General features: G+C 37.2%; 1 protein-coding gene across 3 annotated transcripts in view; it reads left to right on the top strand.

Moving 5' to 3' along the window:
* The window catches only part of WWP1 (WW domain containing E3 ubiquitin protein ligase 1), a 107,647-nt gene that overhangs the window by 62,689 nt on the left and 29,875 nt on the right, over nt 1–15,083 (top strand). For all 3 annotated transcript variants that reach the window (XM_068525576.1, XM_068525577.1, XM_068525578.1), the window contains 5 exons: nt 9,086–9,181; nt 10,534–10,708; nt 12,593–12,647; nt 12,732–12,816; nt 12,953–13,081. In XM_068525576.1, coding sequence (XP_068381677.1) covers nt 9,086–9,181; nt 10,534–10,708; nt 12,593–12,647; nt 12,732–12,816; nt 12,953–13,081 — 540 coding nt within the window. The remainder of the gene's footprint in view (nt 1–9,085; nt 9,182–10,533; nt 10,709–12,592; nt 12,648–12,731; nt 12,817–12,952; nt 13,082–15,083) is intronic.

The raw sequence follows: 15,083 nt of genomic DNA on the forward strand, positions 1-15,083 counted from the left end.
CAGTGCTATCCTGCACAGCTTACAGCAGTTAGAGTTTCTACTCTCTAGCTGTGGAAACTGCACCTCTAGAGGTCTCTACCTCATTGCCATCATTTTCTCATCACTGTCACTGTGTCCGTACCCTTTCTTACTTTCTGAGCTGTTTTTTCTCAGTGCTCTTTACTGGCTCATCTGATTTTGCCTATTGCCTAATCGTGGTTTCAGCCTTTGGTCTTCTCCTGAATGTGCTGCCTCTGTTGAATCTTATACTCTCCCATCATTTTAACTATTAAATCTATATGTCCAGACCAGACCTTTCTCTGAGCTTATTTTTATCTACTTACTGGAAATCTCCACTGCTTCCTGCAAGCATGTTGGGCCATACAGTATCTTCCCTTTCCTCTCAAAAATCTCTCATTGTCCCTTTGTCTTCTATCTTTGGCAACTTAGTCATTTATCTTAGTCTCATGTGTCTGCCATTATGACACCGATACGTAAGAAGCTCTTCTTACTGTCAAGAACCTCATGATCTGATGGGGGGTAAAGATAAATAAATAGTCATTGTCTATACAGTTCAATTAAAGCTAAGCTAGAGGTCTAAGTTTAGGGTGCTGTGGGAGGGAACATATGTAGAGGGAAGTTAGTGGGGAGTAACCTGCTATACTGAGATAAAGAATACTTTCTGGAAGAGATGACCCTTGAGTGGATTTCTGAAAGAGTCGTAGGAGTTAGCAAAGCAATAATGGAGGGACAAGTGGTGAAAGGTTTCATTCTCAGTGGAGCTAACTGCACATTCGGATTTCTAACATCCATAAACGAGTAAACTGAACTCAGGAAATGGTATTTTGTTACAGCTTGAGTTGAGCGTTGGAGGAAGCAAGCTATGTAGTACTGAAGAATAAACAGTCCTCTGAAGAATTTTGTATACCTGCTAAAAGTTTGGGAGTTTTTTCCTGAAAACCATGAATAAACATTGAAGAATTTTAAGCAGGGGAGTGCCACAGTCATATTTGCATTTTAGTAAAATTATTCTAGGAGTGGTATAGACAGATGAGGAGTTAAGGGACAAGCTAGAATAGCAGCTAGGCTGTTTCATAAATGAGAGAAGTGGGCACATTCCTGTTTAAAGTGGTAAGTACATAAACTTAATTCTGTGCGGCCAAGTACATGCTTCAGCGTGCCTGTAGCCACCGTATGTGATCTTTGCATTAGGAGAATTTTGTAGGGATCTAGATGAGTGATTTTCAAATTGCAAGTTGCAGCCTATTAACAGATTGTGACCAGCATTTGAAAACATAATAAAGTAAGTCAACATGGACTAGCATGGAAAACTGAAGTGTGTTAGGTAAACATTGTTTTGGGAAAGTTTGTTTTTCTGATGTGTGCTTGTGTGTATAAAATCTGTAGGTAAATAGCAGTCTAGGGTGAACAGAGGCATTTAGGTAAAGTGTATTCTTACTCTGTGAGCTGTTACCTAGAAGGTTGAGATGCTACTTATCCAGGTGAGAAGTAAAAACAGCCTGCACTAAGGTAGATGCTAGTCTCCTGGGGCGACGTTACGATGGGTGTGGTAATTAGCTGTGGGAGGTAGAGTCGGAGGGTGGAGGCAAGGGTGACCCCTCTGGCTTATGCAGCACTTGGCTTGTGTGACCATCTGAGCCAGCAGTTTCCAATCCATGTCATCTTCCCTCTTTTCCTCAACAATCTTCTTAGTTCCCGTGTGTCTGCTCCTGGGTAACTTACTTGGCTAACTACACAGTACATTCGTAGGTGCTAGAATCATGAGTGTTCTGAAGGAATCGTATTCCAGCCCGAGTGAGTGTTATGCCAAGCATGGTCTTACCTAGAGCCCTTTGCTTGTTCTCTGACTGTTGTGCGGAGTGTTATTCCTCAGATATCTGCGTGTCTCTGCTCAAATGTTACCTTGCTCCAGAGGCCTTTCCCAATTCCCTCTGTCCAAATCAGGTCCCTCTGTCCCCATCCCTTGCCTTATTTTTTCCCAACCTTCTGTTATGAAAATTTATAAACACGCAGAAAAATTTAAAGAATTTTACAGTGAACACCCATATATCTATCTACCACTAGGTTCTGTAGTTGACATTTTACTCTGCTTGCTTTATCACACATCTCTTCATCTCTCCATTTGTCTAATGTTTAAATATAATTTCCTGATAACTAAGTTGCGGATACCAGTACATTTTGCCCCTCGAAACTTTGGCTTGCATATCGGTAACTAGAATTCAATATTTGCTTAAAGATTTTTTGGTAAAGTTTACATAGAAGGAAATGCATGAGTCTTAAATGTGCCATTTTGATGAGTTTTAACAAATGCTCAGTTGTCACACCTTTATTAAGACTAGAGTATTATCATCACCTCAGAAAGTTCTCTCAAGCTTTCAGTCAATCCCTGTCCCTACTTTGAGGGAGGCAACCACTGTTCCTCCCTAAAAGCTTTTTTCCACAATAGATTATAGATTCGTTTTCCCTGTTGTAGAACTTAACATAAATGGAATCAGTATGTACTCTTGAGTAGCGTTCTTTAAATCAGCATGATGTTATTTGTATTACTTTTCTTTATAACACTTAAATCACCATGAGACATACATTTGTGTGTTTTTGTCAGTTTTCTCTCCACTAGACTGAAAAGGGGGCTTTATTTTGTCCATTTCTGTATTCCTCATGCCTAAAACTATGCCTGCCATGTAGCAGGTACTCAATAAATATTTATAAGTGAATTAGTGCTTGATTAAATGATTTTGAGTGAGTGAGCAATTCGGCAAAGACCCTGGCTTGTAAATGCTTCGGAGGAAATGGTTAACAAGGTTGAAAGCTACTGAAAATTCAAGTGAGATAAGAACTGAAAGGCACCCATTGAATTTAACAGCAAAGAGATTATTTATTGTTGATCTTTGACAGAATGATTTCTGGGAAATAGAGCTGTATTCAGACTGCTATGTGATGGAGTGAATGGAAGGGATGGAAGTGTGATAGAAAACTCTTTGAAAGAGTGAGAACTAATGCATAAAATTTTTTCCCTGTGAACACACAGGGAGAGAGGAGTGTTTGGTAGAAGCGAGCAAGAAAAGATACAGTGTTGAGGAGTAGTTTTTTGCTTTAAAAAATGGCAGTGACCTAAAGCGTGGTCAGTTGCTGATGGGCAGGAGCCAGGAGAGAGATTGGCAAGCCATACAGGAGAGAGGGGCAGCTGTTGATCGTGGTTTATGAGAAGGCAAGTCTTACCACCTACCCCATTATCCAAGTTTGAAACCAGTAGTTATCCAATCGGCAACTAAATTCTATCATTTTTATTGTAATATGTTTAACAAAATTCTTCCACATTTATTATTATTATTATTTTAACAAGGTCTTTCTTCAGCAGTAGGTTTTGGAAGTTTATGAGACAGGGAGGCTACATCTGAATACTAGGAAGGGAGAGTATTACGGTTGAAGGTGAGGTGTAGCGGTTATAAATTAGCACTTATCCCCATGAAATTAAAGAATCCTACTGAGAAGTCTCATCAGTCAACCTGGTAATTTGCAACTATTTGAGGGGTACTCATGAATTTCCACTGCAGGGATAATCTAGTCTCTGGCCAGTTCCAGCCCATCACTTTTATAGGACCCCTGGGTACAGCTCTAGTTGGCTGTCACTGTGAGTCTCCCACACCAAGCCTGAGACCACGCCCCTTTATCCCTGTACCGCCTTTTTCCCCTGCCAGCACCTTCCTTCCTCATTGCTGCCCAAGGCCTGCTCTGGTCACCACCCACACACTGGGGACTCATTCTTGGCAACCGTCATGCCCCCAAAGGTAGACTCTTACTCTGGGAGTGAAAACTCAGCAAGTTGCCTCCCCGTGGATCGGCTGCCAGGGCAGGAGAGAAAAGCACACTGGGATCCTAGAGTCACTGGGTCAGGTGGTGAAACTGACCAGGCTCCTCCCATGTGGGCCAGGAGTTCTTTGTCCCAAGAATGTTGTCAGCAGAGGGCAACTGGGTACGTGGCATGTCCACAGCCTGGGATGCCCTACCCCAGGAAGACAGGGTGGGGCATGACAGGAGTTTTTGCTCTTATTATGTAAGTTCCTACATAATGTTCTTGATTTTTCCTTTTGGCCCACAAAGCCTAAAATATTTACTATCTAGCACTTTACAGAAGAAGTTTGCCTACCCTTGATCTAGTGAATAGAATGTAGAAAATTATAAAGATGATATCCAGAAGTAGTTCTGAATATGATGTGTGTTGCAAGCAATTTAGTTTGAGAAAGATAAATTCTCTTTGGAGCAAAAACACTGAAATCTGGAAGTGATCCCCTGTTTTGGAAAAATTAAGAACCGGTGGCTAGAATTATGCTTGGAACCTAAGTGCTTACTGAATATTGAATATTAAATTAGAAATATTTGCAACTAAGGGTAAAACTAGAAAATGGCTTCATAACCCATTTTATGGATGGTATACTTGGTTATATTTATTTTTTCCCCTAATTTAAAATTTGTTTCTGATCACAAAACTAAGACATGACCAAATAAAACATTTAAATGATACAGAAACCTTTAAAGTACCCCTTAAGCTTACCACAGAGAGAGTGGTGTCTAAATATTATTCCAGCGGCATATATTTGAGAGCTTCTCTCGGTCATTGTTCTAGGCACTGGGTGTTCAGAGGGGCAGGAGACCCCAAGACTCTGCTGCTGTGGAGCTTGTGTTACGGCAGGCTGACCAGCAGTGGCCTTGCATTAAAAACCTACTCAATAAAAAAAAAAAAAAAACCTACTCAATAATGTCAGATAGCGACAGGTTCTATGAGAGGAAGGATAAAAGTAGGTGAAAAGGATAAAGAGAAACTATGTAAATCACTATTTTGCAAAGACTTGTAGAATTATTTTAGGAAAATGGAATCACACTCTACATACTGTTTTTCAGTTGCTTTTTAAAACTTGGTCATGTTTCCATGTCAGTACAAGTAGGTGCACACATTCACCAAATACTAATAAATGTTTAGTAAGCATCTCTTCTGTGGCAGACACTGTGCTATGTGCTATTAGTACACTGATGAGCAATAGAGATCAAGGCCCAAGCTTCGTGAAGCTTTTGGTCTAAATGTGTAGGTTTACCTTAATCCTTTTGAATGGGTTTATAGTATTTCCTTTTGTATTAATTATTGCTGTGTAACAAATTACCCTAAAATTTAGCAACTTACAACAACAAACATAATCTTACACAGTTTCTGAGGCTCAGGAATCTGGAAGTGGCTTAGCCGGGTGCTTTTGTGCAGTGTCGCGCATGAGGTTGCAGTCATCTGGAGGATGACTAAGTGGAGCTGACTTTGCAAATCCAAGAGAGCTGAACTCTGGCCTGTCAGTGGGAAAAGCCAAGTCTATGCATTGGTGCTCCCAGAAGGCCCAGGAATTGGCAGCATCAGATACCTTTGGAAGTGGCTGTGAAGACAGCACTGTAAACAGCAAGATTGTTTGAAAGTCACGTTGAGAAATGAATCCCTACTTTTCCTCCCTGCAGCTAGGACTGCTACCTTGCCTAGGGGTTTCTTCTCTGGAGGTTCTCTGCATTTGAAACACCAGGCACAATTGAGGGCAAGATACTGTACTACACCAGGGGACATAAGTGAACCTTTATGATGTTAATAATTGAATAAAGTTATAAGTGAATTTCCAAGCCCACATCCTTCTTTCATACCCAAATCCCAAAATACTGACAACCAGGATTTTACTATTCCACCCAGGAGACTGGAAGTGTCTTCTGTCGAAGGAACCCCCCCCCCCCACCAAAGACTAAAATACTGATAATCTGTTTGTTCGCCAACAAAATAGCCTCATTATATCGCCCTTCAATTAATTCCACAATCCACAAGCCCCACCCACAAAGCTCCTGGTCAGTTTTTTTGGTGCCCTACTCATTAGACATCTGAGGGAAACCTTTTAATGTGAAGGGTAAAGATCAAAACAAACAACCTAGAAAATGCTCTTGAAGAAAACAGACTATTTTAATATTCTCAGAGGGACAAGAGTAGATGTAACATATTAAGGAAGAATGAGGTTTGTAAAAAGCTCTTGGAAATCTAATTCACTGGAAGATGTGGCTAATAAAGGTAAATGAATTTCCCAGAAAGTAGAACGAACATAAATTTATAAAGTAAAAGAAATAAAATAGAAAAATTAGAGGACCAGTTCAGAAGGTCTGATAAGAGAAGTTCCAGAAAGAGAAAATAGGAGGAAATATTTAACAAAATAACCAAAAACAACCCACCTTTTACAAACAAGAAGGAGGAACTTCCTTATGGAAAGGGCTCACCAAAACTCAGGATAATAAGTGAAAATAAATCTATATTAAGATAACTTGTTATGAAAATTTTAGTACATTGGGGCCAAAGAAAAAAATCATAAACATTTCCAGAGATTTTTAAAAAAATGGAAAAAAAGCAAATCTCATAATCATCAGAACAGCATTAGACTTTTCAGAATCAACACAAGAAGCTAGGAGACAATATGCCTTAAATGCTGAGGGAAATTATATTCAGCCTAGAATTCTGAATCTAGTCTCACTGTTAGTGTGTACACAGAATAAATACATTTCAGACATCCTAGGTTTCCAAAAGTTTACTTCCCGTGTAAGTTTACTTTCTGAGGAAGCTACCAGGATGCATGTTCCTCCAAATTTAGGTAAGTAAAAGTGAAGGACGTGGGATCCAAGTGAAAGGAGTTACCAGCAAGATGATGAAAGGAAAGCTTGATGGCAGGTGTGACTGATAAAATACCCAATGAGCTTGAATATTTTGAGAGGAGATTTATGCAACTAGAAAAGTATTTGTAGTTAAATTAATAAGTACGAAGAAATTAAGGAAATGGGAGGAAAGGAGACAGTTAAAGAAATCATGGTGTGTTCATAGCTCAGCTGTCAGGAGGGTTTACACAGTCAGTCATAATAATTATAAGGGAAGGACACAGCATATGTGTGTATTTGGAACAGTTGGAAGGAGGGTCCAGGTTACAGTGTATATGCGTACATCTGTGCAGGAAAGAGACAGCTTTACCTTTCATAGTGAGAAATCAATAAATTATACTTGAAATTAAATTAGTAGAGTAGTAAGCTTGTTAATAAGAAAAAAGAGGTAAATACTAAAAGAATTGGCTAAAACAGTTGAAAATGTTGCCTTTGGGGAGTAGAAAATGAGATTAGGGGACAGTAGGCACTATTGTTTTATTGTAATGAGCCTCATAGACTATCTGATTGTTTAAACTGTGTGGAGGTTACATGATTATATAACTGTGATATATATTAAATAGTATGTGAAAGTATATATAATTTTGATAAAAATTAAAGCTAAATTAAAAGTAGTAAAGAACATTTGTAAAGAAAGGTTGGAAACCAGGAAATTTTGATATAGAATAGCAGTACAAATTCAAGAACTGATTATAGGAATTAATACCTAAAAATAGCAAAAGTACCATTATCAGGAAGTTCTTGAAACTTGATATATTTTGTAGGTATTTGTTTTTGGCTGTTAAGCTTTCCTACAAATCAGTAACCCACTGGTATGTGTCCTAGGTATTCCAGAAATGTGTTTAAAACGAAATTCCATATTTAAATCCTGCCTTTCCATGAACATTTATTATTATATAAAAACATATGAAGTAAATCTGAAATTTCAGGTTATTATTTTTAGTAAAATACTTATGAAGAATATCTAAATTTTTGTAGTTACAGGGTAGCATGAATGTTCCAGTGTAGGATTTTATACCACTGTTTCATAATAGATAATTTTACTAATCTGTATGATCCTGAATCGGTTGTGAACTTGGGCATCTTTATTGTTCATGGTTACTATTTAAGCTTGTTTTGGCTAATGTTTGTCAGCTGCAGCTTAAACAAATGATTATTTTTTGCATGCCATTTAAAATATGTATGTATGTGTACATAGGGAATAACTATGTATGTTATTATGTATGTTGTTAGGGAATAACTTTAATACGTATGGTCATTGTGTAGGAAAATAATGTAAAAATTAAAGGCCTCTCTAATCAAAAAGAAGTCAAATTAAATTGGATCCTTGTGTTTAAGAGAAAGGACAATATTTTCCATTTATTCTACTTTAAGGTGAAAACAAGAATATTAAACTCAGAAATACCAGGTTTTTATTGTTTATGTTTAAAATTTTTCTTCTATACCATTTTTTAAGGAAAGACTGGAAAGCAAGAAACGGGGATCACAGAGGAGAAAATGAGGGTGGGGAAGATAAGAGATTGAGTGTCTCTGAGATAGAACAGAAAAAGATAAAATTGGATGTCCATAAACTCAGAGGCTTACCAAAGACAAGAGAGGGATAGATGTGCACAAAAAGAAGACACTGTTTGCAGATAGAAGAAAGAATTTTGATGGAACTGTGTCACCACATACTTTAAGGAGATTTCTGCTAAAATCTTTTAGATGTGTATTTCTTAAATTGCGAAAATGGATATTACTTCATTGACATTTTGTGCTCTGGGCATGATATTAGGCTGAAAGTTCCTCTGCTGTTGATTAAATTTCTGTTTTCTGATGATTTGGAATTCTGTAAATTAGTAACTTTTAAAAACTTTACATATTATTCTGTCTTCCTCTGCTAACTGTACTTACTGAGTTGCCAATACTGTTGATGAAAGGTGAATAATTAAGAACTTAAAAGGCACAATCGGGACTTCCCTGGTGGTGCAGTGGTTAGGACTCCACACTCCCAATGCAGGGGGCCGGAGTTCCATCCCTGGTCAGGGAACTAGATCCCACATGCATGTCTCAACTAAGAGCCCGCATGCCACAACTAAGGAGCCTACGTGCCTCAAGTAAGGAGTCCTCGAGCCACAACTGAGGAGCCCACCTGCCGCAACTAAGACCCAGTGCAACCAAATAAATAAATACATACATACATACATAAAGTTTTTTTTTTAAAAAGATACCTTCTTTAAAAAAAAGCACAATAATTGAGAAAAGAAACAATTTTATGTATATATGTGACCTTTTAAAGTAAAACTTATCTGTAATTTTTTGGATTATAAGAAGGAACCATTGTTCAGATTGTCTTAGTTTGCTATCTTTTACTTTTGCTTTTTCATTGAAGGTGGGAACAGAGAAAAGATCCTCATGGTAGAACCTATTATGTGGATCATAACACTAGAACGACCACATGGGAGAGGCCACAACCTTTACCTCCAGGGTAATGTAGCATCTTATGCATCTTCAGTTGTGTTTTATACATGTAATTTTAAAAGTTTATTTAATACAACATAAAATGATTCATTCTACATGTTATGTTTCCTTGATTTGCTTTTGTGAATAATGAATGTTCAGTAGATGAGATTTGTTACATTGTGTCTCTTTTACAGTTAGTCTGAAGGGCTTCCAAGAGATTGTCAAACATTGGCATGAGTTTACTGAGAGTAGTTGCAGAATTTTGATCTAATTTCAGTCCTTGTTATTTCTTAAGGAATGAAAGTCATATTTAGGATAGTTTATATGTATGGTTCTCCATAGATAGGGATCTAAACTATGCTATTGAATGACACTTATGTAATAAATATTAGTGCCATTCAAAATTATTATCTAAAAGATTGCTGCAAGTAAAATTGTATTACATTATGACTAAAGTTATAGAGGGTTTTAAATGAAAAAGCATTTCTATTACATACTAAATAAAGTTTATGCTCTTAAGCGGTCACTCAAGGCCATTCACAAACTGTCCTTCCAGATGCAACTCAGGGTCCACCAATGTAAAACATATTCAAAGTCCAGAAAATTCAGGACAAGAACTATGTTATTTTTGTGAGATTGGTTGCTGAAAGGATACTGAAATCATATAAATTAATGACACAAATTGGCTTAAGGTGAACTAAACTCTGGAGGATGGGGAGAATTCTGGCTGGTAGAGAAGGGCATTCTGTTCTGAGGGGATATTAAAACAAAGTCATGACAGAATGAAACATATGACACATTTGGGGCCAGCAAGTAATTGATTTGGCTCTCATATGGGTCCCTTGAAAGACCTTAAGGGAGGTAAGGCTGAAATGGTGAATGGGTTCATTTTTATGCCAAGCCAGGGAACGGTGATAGGTGGAACGGAATGCCTCGATCCGCACTTTAGTTCAGCAGCAGTGTAACCGTGAAAGGTAGGTTAAAAAGCCATATAAGTTGAGTTAAAACCCTTTACATGGGCAGGAATGATAGAGGCAGATTGCTAGGTATACAGTAAACACTCAGTAAATGTTTATCAAAAAAAGAGGGAGAAAGGATAGTCATACTGTTACTGTTCAGTCTATGGCCTCTTTTTTTAGACAGCCCTTAGAAATCATATAGGGAAGAATGGGAAGGTAGTTTAGCTAAAATAGATAGCAAGTTACGTGTTCATAATTTTTCTGAGGAATATCAGTATTTACATTCTTTTAAACTTAGCTCTTGGACTTGATTTTTAAATTATTTGAGTGAAGTATTACCTAACTACTTTCCAGTTTCTTATAGTAAGAGATTATTGTTTATTTTCATTTTTACTGTTGCTTATTTTATGTTTGGTAGTTGGGAAAGAAGAGTTGATGATCGGGGAAGAGTTTATTATGTGGATCATAACACCAGGACAACCACCTGGCAGCGGCCCACCATGGAATCTGTGCGGAATTTTGAACAGTGGCAGTCTCAGCGGAACCAACTGCAGGGAGCTATGCAGCAGTTCAACCAACGATACCTCTACTCGGTAATTAGGAAATTATAAGATGTTAATACAGCTTTTCCTCCCAGCATTTGCCCTTTTCTATCTTGGTGATTTTTCTTAAATGTTATAGATTACAAGGTGTTTTTTAGTTGATCTTTAGTAAATAATTAGCATTTCTGATATACATAAGCACTTTTAAGTTTTTTTAAAATTCTAGTTTACTATCATAACTATACAATCAGGTTTTTGTCCTTATTAAGTGGTAGTTTCATAAATGCAATTTCTTAATAAAATAACTTGTCTTTACCAGTTCCCAGTCTTCTACTTTTAGTTATAATCATTTGGTTTGCTTTAAACAAAACCAGTTACCTCCTGATTTTACTTAAGGCCAGTCTTGCCATATTCCAGCTCTTCTGATTCCCGTCCCAGATTCTCAGAAATGCTTTCATCTGTTTTGGCCCACCAAATATATGTTCTTGGGATTGGAGGTAGTTTTGTCCAAAAAAAAATCTAATGCTGTCTGAAAATTTGACCAATTGGTGATCTGCTTATTGCCATAAGCAAATATCCACAAGAATGGGGGGTGGAGGGGACTTCTGTTAAATAGGTTTGTTCGCAAGAAGTAGAAAATACAAATTTTAAGTTCTGGGCATCTCTAGATAATGTTTTGAGGCAACTTGAAACCCCAAAATGTAGAAAGGAATTAGGAAAGATACAAAAAGAAAACTTAACTCTTCAGAATCCTACCTCAGGATGGCTCATTCAACTCCACTTTCTTCGGAGGTTAAATAATAAGTTCTCACGTGCAGGTTGATCCACTCTCCTGGTTGTCTATAGCCGGCAGAGAGAGAGTGGGCCAACTCAGCTTACACAGCATCTTGTGCTGTAAGTTCCTGGTTCTTTAGCAACTTATACAGAAGTCTGTGGTCAGGTTCCATCGTTAGCTGTATATAGTAAGCAAATTATGTACTGTGTGTGTTTGTTTTGGTTGGACTTTGTTGTATATATGAAAACCTTGGGGAAACAGGGCAGAATTAGGCAAGTTGTGTATCAGAAGTGTGTTCTACACATAACAGAACATCTTTAGACAGATTGAGGTTTATTATCTAAATAATATTGAGTACAATTAACAGTATCTATTACAAGGTTATAAAATATTTATCAAGATACATACACTTTATCATTAAGAAATGATTTTTCAGGTAATGATTTTTATATTTGACATTCTTTAAAAATTGATGGTAAAATGTTTATATTTTCTTTTGAATATATTTCTGGGTTGTAATAATGTGTACGCATTAATGTATGTATGAATATATAAAAGATATTAATACTAAGGTAAAAGTTTATTTGTATAAAGATAATACTGGTGTTTAATATTATTTATTAATAGGCATTTGTTTTAAAGAGAACTGTGATAATTATTTTATTTTTAAACAAATAATGTTACCTCATTTTAACACTACAATTTTCTTTTCTTTTTTTTTTTTTTTCTTCCATTTTTAAAGAATTTGTTACAATATTGCTTCTGTTTTATGTTTTGGTTTTTTGGTGGCGAGGCATGGTTAGCTACCCGACCAGGGATCCAACCCACACCCCCTAACACTACAATTTTCTATATGCTCTTTTCTCATGTCGTTTCACTCCTGTGGACTATTATGGAAGGGCTAAGAGATTAAAGTACTGATGTCGATATATTATTTCTAAATCATTTTAGAAAAACTATTAATTTTATCACTTAATTGACTCCTCTTAACTCATGACATTTTTAGGACGTTGTGTCTTGAAATTACTATATTCACATTCCTTTATCGTGTTTTTTAGAAAATTACTATAAAATGTGATTCTGCCAAGTGCTTAAGTTTATGCTTTTATATTAAAAACCTGATTTTTAAATTTCTCCTCCCAACCCTTTTCTCCAATTAGGCTTCAATGTTAGCTGCAGAAAATGACCCATATGGGCCTTTGCCACCAGGCTGGGGTAAGCTAATATGTTGTTGGTAAAAATATCTGAAATGTATATATAGCAAATAGTTACTAAATGCTATGCTCGCTCTGTTTTTAGAAAAAAGAGTGGATTCAACAGACAGGGTTTACTTTGTGAATCATAACACAAAAACAACCCAGTGGGAGGATCCCAGAACTCAAGGGTATGTATGTATATATACTGCAGCCTTACTTAAGTGATCTTACACATGTCTGAAGATGGAATCAAGTAAACCTTGATTCAGACATTTTTAGCACCTAGAAAATGATCGCCTTGTGATTGTAACTTTTATCTTTTAGCTTACAGAACGAAGAACCCCTGCCAGAAGGCTGGGAAATTAGGTATACCCGGGAAGGCGTTAGGTACTTTGTTGATCATAATACAAGAACAACAACATTCAAAGATCCTCGCAATGGGAAGTCATCTGTGTAAGTGAAGTTCTTAAATGCTGTTTAATGAGGATGTAAAGTTTCACTTCTAATTTAGCGTCAAGTTTAGCAACAAATTTTACTTTGTGTATTAAGAAAGTCTACACAAGTAATACCCCAGTATACCTGCCTTTGCTCTACTTTATTACAGAATGGATTTGTGGCACATAATTCCTTAATAAGAACAATAGCAAATATTTAGTGATTACTATGTGCCAAGGATTCTTCTAAGCACTTTATATAAATTAGCTTTTTATCTTCCAAAACTTCCTTGAGGTAGATGCTGTTATTTTCCAAGTGTAGAAACTGAGGCTTAGGGAGCATAACTAACTTATGCAAAATCATGACGGCAAGTAATGGAAGTGGTTTCAGACCAAGACAGTCTGTCCGCAGAGTCTGCGCTCTTAACAGTGATATCTTTGCATCACTAAGAAAGTAGAAGCAGCCATAAAGTTTTTCACAAATTCCTACCATTACATCTATCTTCCTGTCAGTATCTGTCTTCCCTCTTCATTCTAAAGATGAACTGTCATTGTTCCTATCAAAGGCCAGTCCCTCTGGTGACACACTAGATCTTTCCCCCTCTGTTCCAATTAACTGCTCCATCAGTGATCATGTTTCTATCTTCCATCTTTCTCTGATGAATTATTCTCATCATCTGTTAATTCTCTTAGATTGAAAATGAACAAGTAGAAAGCCATAACTCTTCAACTTATAAATCCATTCAGTGAAAATTCATTTTTATTGCCACCCTTTACAAGAAAACTAACTGAAGGAGTTGTCTCTATACTGCTGTTTCTAATTTCTCTCAGACCGACAACAAGGAAGTTTCACTGACCCTGACCTTACTAAGGGCACCAGTGACCTCCACATAGTTGAGGGGTTGTTTTGCAGTTCTCTTTTGACACAATAAGGAGGACTTGACAAAAATTTCTCTCTCCTGGCAAAAGTATCAATAGTACAGGGACTCAACTTTCATGATTTCCTTCTGCCTTTTTGGTCTTACTTCTTCCTCTGTTTTTTGGGGTCCTCCTTTTCAGCCTGTTAACATTGAAGTACCCAGAGCTCTGTCCTTAGATCTCTTTTCTTTTCTGTCCGTGCTCGTTCTCTTGGTGAATCTTATCCAGTGTCATGCTTTTAAAAACATTTCTATATGCTGATGACTCACAAATGTTATCTCTAGCTTTTCACGTTTCACTTGAAATTTTGTTTCATATATTCAGCTGCTTACTTGATAACTCTGTTCATAACTCTTTCCTGATAACTGCCATCAATCAGGCTTGTTCTACCTGGGATATTTCCATCTCAGTTGAAGGCAACTCCACTCTTAGGTGTGCTTGAGCCAGAAATCTTGGACTTATCCTTGACTACTCTTTCTCTCTTACCTCACATACAGTCCATCAAGAATTCCAGTTACCTCACCTTCAGAAGGTATCCAGGACCAGCTGTGTCTCGCTACATCCACTGCCACCACTTTGGTCCAAGCTACCACGCTCTCTCACTTGGAGTGGTGCCTCTAAGTATTGCTCTGCTTTCTACCCACACCTCATGTAATACTATTCTCCATAAAGCAGCAAGACTTTTTAATTTTTTTCTTTTAATTTAGGTAAAAAGTTATTCCTTTGCAGAAAACCCTTCAGTGGTTTCCATCTCAATCAGAGTGAAAAGCAAAGTACTTATAGTGGCCTCCAAGCCCTTATGGCATCTGACCCCTATTATCTCTTCAACCTCATCTCTGATACTTCTTCTCATTCACTCTGCTTCAGCTTCCCTGGCCACTTAGCTGTACCTCAGATATCTGAGGCTTCCACATCTGGGCTTTCATTTCCTCTGCTTGGTATGCTGTTTCCATCAATGTTATCTATATGGCTTATGCCCACCGTGTTTTTGCTCAAATACTGCTTTATCTGTGAACACTACTCTGTTTACTCTTTTCACAATTTAAAAATTCTTCCCCACTTCACTCCTTGTCCTTTTTACACTGCGTTTTCTTCCTTCTTGA

This window comes from Eschrichtius robustus, chromosome 17 (assembly GCF_028021215.1).
Source record: "Eschrichtius robustus isolate mEscRob2 chromosome 17, mEscRob2.pri, whole genome shotgun sequence".
Classification (NCBI taxonomy): Eukaryota; Metazoa; Chordata; class Mammalia; order Artiodactyla; family Eschrichtiidae; genus Eschrichtius; species Eschrichtius robustus.